The sequence below is a fragment of the Musca domestica genome, unplaced genomic scaffold, assembly GCF_030504385.1.
Source record: "Musca domestica strain aabys unplaced genomic scaffold, Musca_domestica.polishedcontigs.V.1.1 9, whole genome shotgun sequence".
NCBI classification, from domain to species: domain Eukaryota; kingdom Metazoa; phylum Arthropoda; class Insecta; order Diptera; family Muscidae; genus Musca; species Musca domestica.
The window spans coordinates 20,493,043-20,505,799 of NW_026712435.1; the positions used below are offsets into that span (position 1 = coordinate 20,493,043).

At 34.9% G+C, this 12,757-nt stretch overlaps 1 protein-coding gene across 3 annotated transcripts in view; it reads right to left on the reverse strand.

The window, feature by feature from the left end:
* LOC131800477 (nucleolin-like) overlaps window positions 1-12,757 on the reverse strand; it is a 60,975-nt gene that overhangs the window by 12,879 nt on the left and 35,339 nt on the right. For 2 of the 3 annotated variants that reach the window (XM_059131741.1, XM_059131742.1), the window contains 2 exons: window positions 10,568-10,810; window positions 9,866-9,967 (listed from right to left, as the gene is read on the reverse strand). In XM_059131741.1, the coding sequence (XP_058987724.1) occupies window positions 9,866-9,967; window positions 10,568-10,810 (345 nt within the window). Of the gene's footprint in view, window positions 1-8,967; window positions 9,968-10,567; window positions 10,811-12,757 lie in introns of those variants that run through there. The other variant, XM_059131743.1, reaches the window with a different exon arrangement.

The following is a 12,757-nucleotide window of genomic DNA, read 5'->3' on the forward strand; positions in this document are numbered from 1 at the left end:
GAATAGAGCTTATATCCTGAAATGTAATACAGACGTATAGATGTTGGTGTCTATGGTTGAGATATGCAGGCTGTTTTGGATATGTGTACTATAATTGTTCGAAAAAAACAAAGTGGAACTAAATTGGGCATTGGGCGAAGGGATAGAGCAGAAATTCTGAAAATTGATATTATGGCTACTGTTCGTTTCTAGGGTTCACATATGGAGACGTTGAAAAAATTTTGGACAGAAAAATTGGATGTGGGCCCATTGTGCAATGGTTTTACTAATATCCTCCTTGGTATACTTCAAAATGAAAGATTTTGAAGACATTTTTGTTTAACAGGCGAACATTTTTCTATTATTCTTCGAAAAGGGAAAAAACTTAAATAATATATAAAACCTAAAAAAATTAGCACGATGTATGAAGTTTCGATAAAAAAAATGTCAAACTGAACAAATTGTGCAGTTTGAGTATTAACATATAGTATTAAAAAGCCTAACGCCAACTGTTGGAACGAATCTATAATTTGAAGAAGGACTTTTCACTGGCGGAGTAGTGAGCTCTTTATATCGATTTTATCGATATAGGCCACGCGTGATATAATCCTCATACCGGGCAGGCAACCGCTGATTTCAGCTATTTACGCGTAGAAAACCTTTTCGTAGAAAATGTTCAATGTAGGTCAATGTTTCGTAGTAGCGCTCATATGGAGGTATCTTCTGATTTTACCTATTTGAAGGGTATTTAGCACATTTTCCAATTTATTCGGCTAAAAACCTGTCTCTAGGCTACTTTGAAGATAGATCTTACAGTAAACATTGGTAAATATTTCGGTATAGTCCCCCCCCCCCGCAAATTTTAAGTTTTGGAGGGATCCTGGGCCACTACCCTGCCTAGGTAGATGTCTATATCTATAAAACTCAATTTTTTGTATTTGTGAATATTATCAAGAAATTATCAAAGTCTTTAGTCGTGCGGCACCGACAATGTGATACCATACAAAACTATAATATATTGGAAAGTCCTCTGAGGTCCAAAAGTCCTGTAAAAATGTTACCTTTGGGTTGTAACCAGTGGCATTTGCCCTATATTTACGACATCTGTAGTGCTAATAGGTATTCAAAAAAAAAAAAAAAATCAGGTCAATTTTACCTGCTAAATATTATACGATTATTTAGAACGACAATCGTATAATATTTAGCAGGTATATTTAACTCTAACTTCATACGAAATGTCGTGTAGATTGGACTTTAATTATGACCTGTCAAGAAATTTTTCAGTTTTTGGTGTTACGATTTTTGAAATTTTTTGAATACCTATTAGAACTACAGAGGTCTTAAATATAGAGCAAATATCACCGGAATGGATTAAAAAGTGGTATTTAGAGATCTAATTAGTTCTACCTATATGACAGAACAAGGTCAATATAAGTTTTCGTTTTCCTATAATCTCTTTATAGTGGCACCTCCGGGTATTATTTATTTTAAGGACTTTAGCTGTATCTTTATAGGTCTTCGTTCTATCCTATAACCCTCATGTGACCGTACTTCGGCATTTTTGAGAAAATTGGCTAGACATCTCAAAAGAATTGTTTTAAATTTTTGTAATTAATTGTACCTTCATTGGCTATAAGGGTATACAGCCTTAATATATTGGAACCACCCGATATTGCCAAAAAGTTGTTTTTCAAAATTCGAAATAGATAACCAACCCCTGCAACAGAAACTTATCTAGATTCGCGTTTTGGCATAACACCCATGTAACGGTTCCGCCCACTAAATGGCATTTTTAGATCTTAACTGCATTCAAGTAATGGAATTCCGATTCTGTTTTATTTATAAAGTTATGCGATTTCAACTGGTGGGCAGAGGGACACAAGGACATAATTTGATCAGCACAGAATTATAATCTGATTAAAAATTATTTCACAATCGCTCTTTCCAATGCTAAAGTGTGTTGAGGGTATTATATGTTTGTAACACCACGAAATATTCGCCCTAGACCCACGATGTTATATATCGATATTCGTATCGCGTCAAGCTGAGTCAATCTAGCTATGTGTGCCCAATCGTCCACCTATCTATGTTAATTTGGAACACGCTAGAGGTCGTAATTATTGCCCGATCCATACGAGCTTTTGTACGAATTTTGGGTTATTGCCGAAATATTAGAGATGATCGCAAAATATTTAGAGGACAAAATGAAGTAAAATTAAGATTTTTTGCCGATTTTTTTCGTTCAAAAATATAGACCAATCGACGCGTTGTTTTTCATGGGGTTCCAGTTTAGAACAGGCCAGAAGCTCATCATTCAGAAGCCCATCATTTTGAATCTTCATCGAATAATATTTAGCGGGTGAAACATACAAATGATGGACAAATTGCGAATATTTTTAATGCAGAAAGTCACTTTCTCACGAAATCTCAAATAACTGAAAAAGTCACTTCCGATTGATGCTGATTTCGTTGACGTATATAGTCAGGTATGGGGTCATAACAAAATATAAACTATTTTCAAATACTTAGCCATTAGTATGACAGAGAGCGTAAATATAGGGCAATTGCCACGACATTTTGGATGGTCTCATGGCTCCGGTCAAAAATCAAACTTTTCCTGTATAATTTAAATAATTTTGACAAAAAAGCGGATTGTATTATAGTAGATTTTATGAACCTTATTTACTTTCTTATTGCATTTAAGTATAAGATCATAGGCTTGTGGAATAAATATCGAAATATTGGTCCCCGACATAGGAATCTACATATGAATCTTCCTATCTCGCCGAGCATTGTCGATCTAGCTTTGTATGTCCGTTCGTCCGTCTGTCTATGTTAATTTGTAATCACACTACAGATCGCAATTATGGCCCGATCCTCATGAAATTGAAACTGAAGGTGGGGTTAGGGTCAGAATAGAAGCCTTTTGTTGTTAGGAGGATCGCAAAATATTTAGGAATTGAAATGAACCAAAAACAGAAAAATTTTGCTGATGCTCTACAGGCCACAATTATAGACCAATCGATGCGGAATTTTGCATGGAATTAGAGTTTAGCGGGTAAAATAAACCATAACTTTTATGTAAAAAAATACGAATATTTCCACTAGAAAGGCGTAAAAATATGCCAATAAAAAAGTAAATATTTTTTGTTAATTTTTTTTTAAATTTTTGTCATTTTCGTATCGCATGCGATTTTTATACCCTACACCACAAGGTGGTCAGGGTATTATGTCTTTGTGCATTTGTTTGTAACAGACAACAGGAAACGAGATAGACCCATAGTTTCATTTGATGATCGGCATAGAATCACATTCTGAGTCGATTTATGCATGTCCGTCCGTCCGTCTGTATTTTTGTAAACAAAGTACTGGTCGCATATATTGCCCGATCCAGATGAAATTGTGCACAGATCATTTGTTTCGCCCAAGGACGAACCCTATTGAAATTGGATCGGTAAAAATTTAGATATAGCTCCCATATATATCTTCGTCCGATTTGCCTTTTATTGTGCACCAAACGTGTAATATTAGCCCGAATAGTATGCCAAATTTGATCGACATCGGTTCAGATATAGCTATAGCTCCCATATATATTGTTCATCCGATTTATTATATTTCGTCCACGCCGTAATATGCACTCTGTAACAACAATATTTAGGGAAATATATCAAATGAAGCTCAGAAATATCTTAGCTAAATTTTATCGAGATCGGTTCAGATTTGGATATAGCTCCCATATATAACTCCGTCCGATTTACCTTTTATTGTACACCAAATGTCTAATATTTGCCCAAATGGGATGGAATTTGGCATTCACGACCGAATTGAGTCTAGAAGCTAGTATGCTTAATTTGGTGAAGATCGGGTAAGATATAGCTATAGCTCCCATATATACTGTTCATCCAATTTGTTATATTTGTTACCCACAGCGGTAATATGCATTCCGTAACAACGATATTCAGGGAAATATATCAAATACAGCTCAGAAATATCTTTGCTAAATTTTATGGAGATCGGTTCCGATTTGGATATAGCTCCCATATATATCTTTATCTGATTTCAAATTAATTTTGCACCAAATGGGCAATATAAGTCCGAATTTAAAAGATACAAATGCTTTGGCATATTTAGTCCTTTGAATTTTAAATTATAATTATAATTATAATCATAGCTTGTATGATTGAATTCTCCCATAAAAACTTTTAATTGTTATGTGGAGCTCAACTAAATTAGCAAAGTGGTGTAGGGTATCATAAAATCGGTCCCGCCCGACTTTAGGAATTTCTTTACTGGTTTTAATTTGACTTTTGAATTGTATATTTTCTAATTTTTTTACACCCCGCAAAAACATTAATTGAGGGTATTGCAAACAGGTCGCAGTTATCGTCTGATACTCACGAAATTTTGCATGGGGATAGGGTTAGGGTCAGAATTAATGCCTATTGTTATGGAGATGAATCAAAAAAATTCAAATTTTCCTGATTTTGCAGTCGCTTTACAGGTTATAATTGAAAACCAATTGACACGGAATTTTGCCTGAGGAGAGAGTTAAGGACAGGGAAGAAATTTATCATAACACGACGGTGTGAATAAATATTGGGCAATTACCCTCGGTCAAACACTGAAGGGTAACGTCTGGGCAGGGTTCTACGACATTATTTCAAAAACGAAATCTTCCAAAATGGATTTTGACACAAGGGGGCTTTCAACATATTGTGATGTTGTAGGGTATCACATGGTCACTCTATCAAGTACCTCGCCCACAAAGTATCAAAATTTTAAATAATTATAACTCTTATAAAATGTGAAATGAATTACACACGTCACAATATTTTTATTAACCCAAGGTCTGGTGTGAAGATGCTATCCTTCTGGTACCTCCCCAACAAAAGGTTAACCTTTTGAATATCCATGAAGCTCATAAAACGCGAAATTGACATCCGATTCCATATAGACTTGCCACATCTCAATATTACTATCAACACAAGATCTGTTATAAAGATGGTAGAGATCGGAACATTTTATCTGGTACCTCCCCACAAAGAGTCAACTCTTGTTAGTCAGTAATAGGTAGATTTTAGTTCATTTTGACAGTTTCTCCAAATATAATTCCGCTTATGCGATTTTCATTATTTATTATCCCCCCTTACCCAAAAAATTTTACACTACAAATTATGTCAATGTAATGCAAAAACAAAAAGAACATACTTTTTTGTTTCAAATTCAATGATAATCGGAACATAAATTTCCTGTTACAGTTCACAAATGCCTAACCATAAATCTGGGTAAATCTCCTGTTACCAGAAAATGGAATACAAGTGATGGATTATATTAATTTTTACACATACACACACAAAAGAGAAATACGACAATAGGACTTACTAGTTGTTGTAAACATGAAAAATACGAAGAGGAAGAAAGGAAAGCAATTGAACCATAACCCCATACATACATACTTACTTACTTACATATACCCATTCACACTCATACATGTTGTTTAGAGAAGTTTAAGTGCTAGCGATAGAGTTGAAAAAAGTAAATGTGTGTTAGAAAAGGAAAGTAGGCGTAACTCAGAAAAATGCCAAAACATGGCAAAAATTAAAGACTCTGTGTTAGGGGGTGGAGGAGGAGGAGATAAAGTATGAGCAAAGAAAGAGGAAACATGGAATATAGCAGGTGATTAGAAAAGGCAACAGCAAAGCCATTTCAAATGGCATCACTGTAGGTGATAAACGGTTAACAGGATTTAGGTGTTTGACGGAACACAAAGCAAAAAAAACAACCAACAAGGATCAACGGAGAAGGATGTGTATAGGAGAATATTTTATGTGTTGTTGTTGATTTTTTTGCTTTGAAATGCCAGTTATAGAAAAGAAGCAAAGGAAGTGGAAAAACATTATTTTTATATTGTTTGGGAAACAAACAAACGCTTGAAAAATGCCTCTAAGCCAATTTTGCTGATTTGAACTTTTGTGTTTTTTTTTTTTGCTGTCGTAATAAGGCGGCTAGGTGTTAGGTTGCATCTAATGGCCAAGTTACGCCTTTGATTCCTCTTTTCACAAAGATATTAAGCCACGTTAGTGGTAAACCAATTAATGATGTTAAAATAAAACACATGTTTAAATTTTCAAATTATTTTCCTTTAATTTTCAAATGTTTGTTTTCTCTGTTTAGTTTTGTTGTCTAACATAAAACACAATTTCGTTTGTAAGGAAGTTTTACATAAGAAAAAAAAAACAAATTTTAAGAATTTCAAATAAATATTGAAAAGTTGTGAATTAATATTTTAGAGTTTTTTTTTATTTTTTGGTGTTTTGTGTTTTGTCTTTGTGAAAGGGAAATGTGTAATTTGTTTAAATGTTTTGTGGTATATGTGTAGTTAAGAGACAAAATTTTGCATATTCCGGTCAATTAGAAGTTGCCACAGTAGAACAATTTTTTTTTTGAATGTACTGCCTTGAGTATAGCTCGCCTCTTTTTCAAAAATCTATCTATGAGTCCAAAAAAGATTTTTTTTTTTTTTTTTTTTTTTTTTTTTTTTTGGATTTTTGAGATGATGAGTATTCATGAGTATTCCCCAACTTAGCTTCATAATACTCTCTATAACAGAGAGCGTTGTTATTTAAAAGGAAACTGAGACAACTTTGCAATATTTGCTGATCCTTATCAATATCACGATTTCATGCGAAGGGAATGGTCACTTGGCCTTTTAAGCTTCTATATTTGTCGAGCTTTCAAAAGTGATTGAGAATCACACTCACCTCTTTGGGAGAAATATCATAGAAACTAGCAAAAATATTACAGTTTGATCAGCTAATTTTTATTTTCCAGCCGATATAAAAAAATTAAAAAAACAGCTAAGTTCGGCCGGGCCGAACTTTTAATACCCTCCACCTTTTCGAAGGATGTTTAAAAAAAAATCCGCTAAATAAAAACCGTTATATTAGGGTTATACTAAGAAGTCAACCTGCATAAGTAATTTTTTTGTCAAAGGCTGTAGTACCAGTTCCGAACTTCAAATTAAAAATTAGAAACAATTCCGTTAAATGACATCGCTAATATTATCAAAATACCGAATAGAGGAAGTACCGTTATATGTGGCTATACGAAGACGTGGACCTGCATAGAAAATTTTCCGACATAGGTTGTAATCCTCTTTACGTACTTCAAACTTTAAATGCGATATTCGGCATCGTGGGCCTATATAGACAATTCTCTTCCAGGGGGTAAAATACTAAGAAGGAACTCTTTGTATGGATTTTCAGACAATTCCACTGAAAAATGTTGGCTAGAATCTTCGAAATACAGAATATCGGGAGGTACCGTTATATGGTGGATATACGACATCGTGGACCTATATTGACAACTCTCTGCCAGGAGGTAAGATTCACAGAAGGAACTCCTGATGTGGATTTTGAGACAATTCCAATGAAAAATCTGGCTAAAATCAAGAAAATATCGAATATCGGGGAGACCGATATAGCCCATCTTCGAACTTGACCTGGCTGTAAACAAAAGACAGATCGGTGCCAAATTTTGGCTTCCTATCTTAAATCGTTTTGACTCTTGCGTGATTATAACAGACGTACAGACGGACGGACGGACAGAAAATGTGGCTAAAATCATCAAAATACCGAATATAGGGAGGTACTGTTATATGAGGGATGTACGACATCGTGGACCTATATTGATAATTCTCTTCCAGGAGTTAAAGTACTCAGAATGAGCTTCTGGTGTGGATTTTAAGACAAATCCATTGAAAAATGTGGTTAAAATCATGAAAATACCGAATATCGGGGGGACCGACATAGCTTCGAACTTGACCTGCCTGCAGACAAAAGACAGATCGGTGCAAAATTTTAGCTTTCTATTTTAATACGTTTTGACTCTAGCGTGATTACAAAATACGGGCGGACAGGGCTGAATCGTCTTAGCATTTTACGCTGATCAAGAATATTTATACTTTGTTAGGTCTAAAATTAATATTTCGCTGAGTTACAAACGGAATGACGAACCTAATATACACTCCATACTATGTCTTTGTGGAGGGTATAAAAATTTGAGTAAACTTTTGAATAGTTCAATTATTTGCATTTTTTTTATTTTATTGGCTTGTCCATCTACTTTTAATTTTTAAGACCACTTTAGAATCCATTTTTTGCTATTTATTTGGAAATCTTTAATATGATCTGATTTTGTCAAACATATTACCGTGAGAGACATGGGGAGGCATACAGATTCTCAAAATTTTTACTTATTTTTATATATATATAATTTTATTTTTTTGTTTTTTTTACGACTTTTAATATTTATTACCAAAGGCGACAAATTTATTTTTTTAATTTTGAATGAAAGGCTTTAGCTGCTTCTAACAAAACTAGTATTTTTCAAGCGTTGGAATATTTTTGGACCGGCTTAAAGTCAGAATTAAATACATTATTAAATGATTTCATGATTCTCTTAATAATGTATTTCAATTCTCGGTTTATGGAAAGATAGAATAGAGGAAAATTTTGCCACAGTAAAGGCGGAAAGACAGAGTGAAAGAAAGAAAAGACAGTTTAGTGTTTTAGATTTTTGTGGTGTAATTGTGATCAATAAATAAATAAATAAATAAATTACATTACAAATCAAAATAAATAAATAAATAAATAATTTAAAATTACATTTAACTAAAAACTAGAAAGAGAAGGAAAACATGGATAGGTAATGTGCGCTGTTAAGAAAGTTGTGATGTTTCTACGATACAATTAGGTTTACATTACGTTACGTTACTACAGGCTACGTTGCGTTACATTTGAAATAATAACTAACTAACACTGAATATCCTTAAGAAAAAATTAGGGATATTTAATGTTCTTAGCCGTTTTCATTTTGTATAGATTTTGATAATAGAAATACATTTATGTTTTTTTTTCATCCGTTCTTCTGATATGAATATGAAGATGTATTATGAAACGAAATTGCATGACAGATATATAGAATGTATTTTTGTTTTCAACAAGTTGTGCTTTTCAAAGTAAAAAACAAATTGGTGCGAAAATGGTGGAGATTTATACTATAATTTGTTTTTTCATGTTTTGTGCAAATTCGTTTAAATTATTTTTTTTTTTTTTTTCAAAGATTTTGGTGTGAAGTGCGGAATTAACCTAACTTTAAGTGGGCCAAGGATGCACGTACATATGGGTGTGTGTGTGCAGACATGTTGTTGTTGGTTGACAGCAAGGAAGACTTGAAAAGGAATATATTTTTCAGCGATTTCCTTTTTCACTTGCATTTCACAGGCCGGAAAACGTAAAAACCGTTCATTTAAAAGATAAAACAACCAAGCTGGCACAAGAACGTTGACCCAACAACTACACAGATGATGATAAGCAGACTAGTAAACTACGAAGAAAAGCTGTTTATGAAGTCAAAACTATTCCTTCTATTCTGCTTTCTGGTCATCTGTCTGGCAGATAGACAGCTCACACAGTCTCACAACAACATTGCCATGGCGAGCGAGAAACTAACACACATTCGCAATAATGACAAATGACAAAGTTAGATGGTGGAAATGTTTAAGATTAGCACAAACACAAATACACACATACACACACACAAAATCTTAAAGAAAAAACACATAAATGCTTAGAGGCTTATAGATCGTTCAGAATTGTCCTTAATTGAGGTCGTTTGTGTCATTTATGGATTGGCCTTTTTATTGTTTTTTGTTTTTGTTCTTTTTTTTTGGATGTGGGGGCGAGAAGTAGTTAATTAGCAATGGAAAACCATTAGATAGCCTTCATCGTCTCGTTTTAAGCTTTCAATGATTTTTTACTCTTCAAAGCACTTGTTGATTTTTTGCTGGTGGTATGTTTCTTAGCTGTTGTTGTTTGGGACTCACGTGCTTCACGACGGGCCTCGATCACATCATCGCCAATAATATCGTCGTCATCATCATCCTCATCCTCGTCATCAGCTTCATCATCATCACCGGTTAGGGCACCTGTAATTTCATCGACTCCATCATCAAGTTCATCTTCTTCATCATCATCATCTTCTTCTTCATCATCATCATCATCGGCATTCTGATCGTTGTTCGCCTCCTTCACAGGTTTGGCATTTACATTGGCCGTGGGGGTCTTATTGCTGACCACCACTGCCTCGGCCGGTGTCAGATTGGAACTTGGATCAGAAGCGATGTGATTCTTGTTATTGTTATTCTTTAAATTATTTAATTTGGTATTAGTGGTACTACTTGATGGTTTCTGAATGGAGTTTGTTGCTGTTGTTGTTGGTGGTGTGTTTTTCAGAGTGTCAAATGGGCTGTTTGTTATGAGCTGTTGTTGTACTTGTTGGATTTGTTGTTTTGTGTTTAGATGAATCTGTTCTGAGCTAGTGAGACTATCAACTTGACTACCGCTATTGTCATTAATGCTGCTGCCGCCGGCAATGATATTGACATCAATGTCGCTGCCACTAGCACCGTTGACATTACCAATTACACTACCGCTACTACTACTACTACTGCTACTGCTAATACCACTACTACTAATACTATCTACAATAATGTTAGAATTTTCATCATAAAAAACATCTTGTTCACCTTCGTTCTGGTTACTGCTGCTGGCAGGCGCAATATCAGCAATGGCGGCATTTCCCTCGCTCAATGTATCGGCTGCGTTACCACTTTCGACGGGCAAATCAACACCATCGGAGATGCCGGTGTTGGTTGAGGAAGCGGCGGCGGGAGCTAAATCTTCAATGGGTGCAGCAGGTTGGGCAGCAATGGTATTTTGTACACTTGAGGCAGTATCTTCATCGTCGTCATCATCTTCTTCTTCGTCGTCTGGAAATTATAATAATTAAAGGAAACGTATATTTATGTTAATAAAGCTAAGGAAAATGTTGGAAAATTCATGTTTGATAGATAAATTATTATGCAGATATTTTCTCAGTTGTTTATTAAAAAATATTGAAGTTTCTGTTCTTTATTCCGAAAATGGCTTTGTTTTACTTTCCACAAATGCTTCATATTAATATAGTGTGCAGATGATAAAGTTAAGTTTCACAAAATTAGTCTTCAAAACATCATCCATATTTCAAGGGTCTCAATATCAATTTCTAAATAGTTTAGTTCAAAAAAGCCCTCTTAGCTCTTAAATTTTATTCTTCATCCCTCATTTTATGTCAAAAAAGCCCAGTGAAAATCATTCTCCAGAACGACCTTCGAGAATATTCAGCAATTTTGTTTAAGGTTTGCAGGGCCTTGAAAATGTGCACCTTCGGTTGGCCACCAGGTCTCAAGCTCCGGCCATGGTGAAGGTGTGGACCGCCATAACAGCCAATGGTCGCTCTCCGCTCGTATTAATCGACCGTGGCATCAGAATACATAACGAATATTATCGCTAAAATATTCTGGAGGGTGTATTAAAGCCTCAGCACCATCGCACTTAGCACGCGCCACCAATCAATGGTAACCAAATGAGGTTCCTCGCTTCATTTCCAGCGCACGATGGCCTCCAAAATCTCCGGATACCAATCCGTAGGATTATTGTGTCTGGAGTATTTTGGAAAGCAAGGTTGGCACTAAAAAATACCAAAGTGTCGATCAATGCAAGCAAGCGCTTCGCCACGAATGGGTCAAAATATCGCAGAGCAACATTCGGGCAGGGTGTGACGTTTTCATTGGCCGTTTGAAGACCTTAATTCGTGCCAAAAGTGTGCCAATTCGAACAAATCTAAACTAATTCTAAAATTTGATGCTCTTTCCGACATGTTTTGCTTTAGTTCAATAGAATTAAAAAAAATGTAAAAATTATGACATTTGACTTTGTTGCAGTTGCGGCTACCCAAAACAGCATATAATTTAGAAAAACTGAATAGAATGTACTGAACATGATCGGCTACGGGTTCAAAGACCCATATCTCTTGATCCAATGAAGATAATAACACATATTGCAGCATTTTGGAAAGCTTATAGTGTCAGGCTTTTTTGATTTTTGGGGGATTTTTTTTTTAAATCCGGATTCAAAAAATCTTTAATTTCAATACAGTTCTGGAAGAATTTTAAATAATCCAATTATGTGATAGGTTAGGTATTTGGAATATAGTTCGAATAGTATACGAATTGTGGTATAGGGCCCCAACCGACTTTTGAGCTTTCTTTACAGGTTTAATTATACCCTACACCACAAGATGGTAAGGGTATTATGTCTTTGTGCATTTGTTTGTAACAGGCAAAAGGAAACGAGATAGACCCATAGTTCCTTTTGATGATCTGCATAGAATCACTTTCTGAGTTGATTTATGCATGTCAGTCCGTCCGTCCGTCCGTCTGTCCATGTATTCTTGTGAAAAAATGCAGGTCGCATTTATTATCCTATTGAGATGAAACTTTGCAAACAACATTTGTTTGGCCCAAGGACGAACCCTATTGAAATTGGAGATAATCGGATCAAATTTAGATATAGCTCCCATATATATCTTCGTTCTATTTGCCTTTTGTTGTGCACCAAACGTGTAATATCAGCCCGAATAGTATGGAATTTTGCACATACAACCAAATTAGGCCTGGAAATAAGTATGCCAAATTTTATCGAAATCGGCTCAGATATAGCTATAGCTCCCATATATATTGTTCATCCGATTTGTTATTTTTGTCCTCCGCAGCCGTAATATGCACTCTGTAACAACAATATTTGGGGAAATATATCAAATGCAGCTCAGAAATACCTTTGCTAAATTTTATCGAGATCGGTTCAGATTTGGGTATATTTCCCATATATTTTTTTAT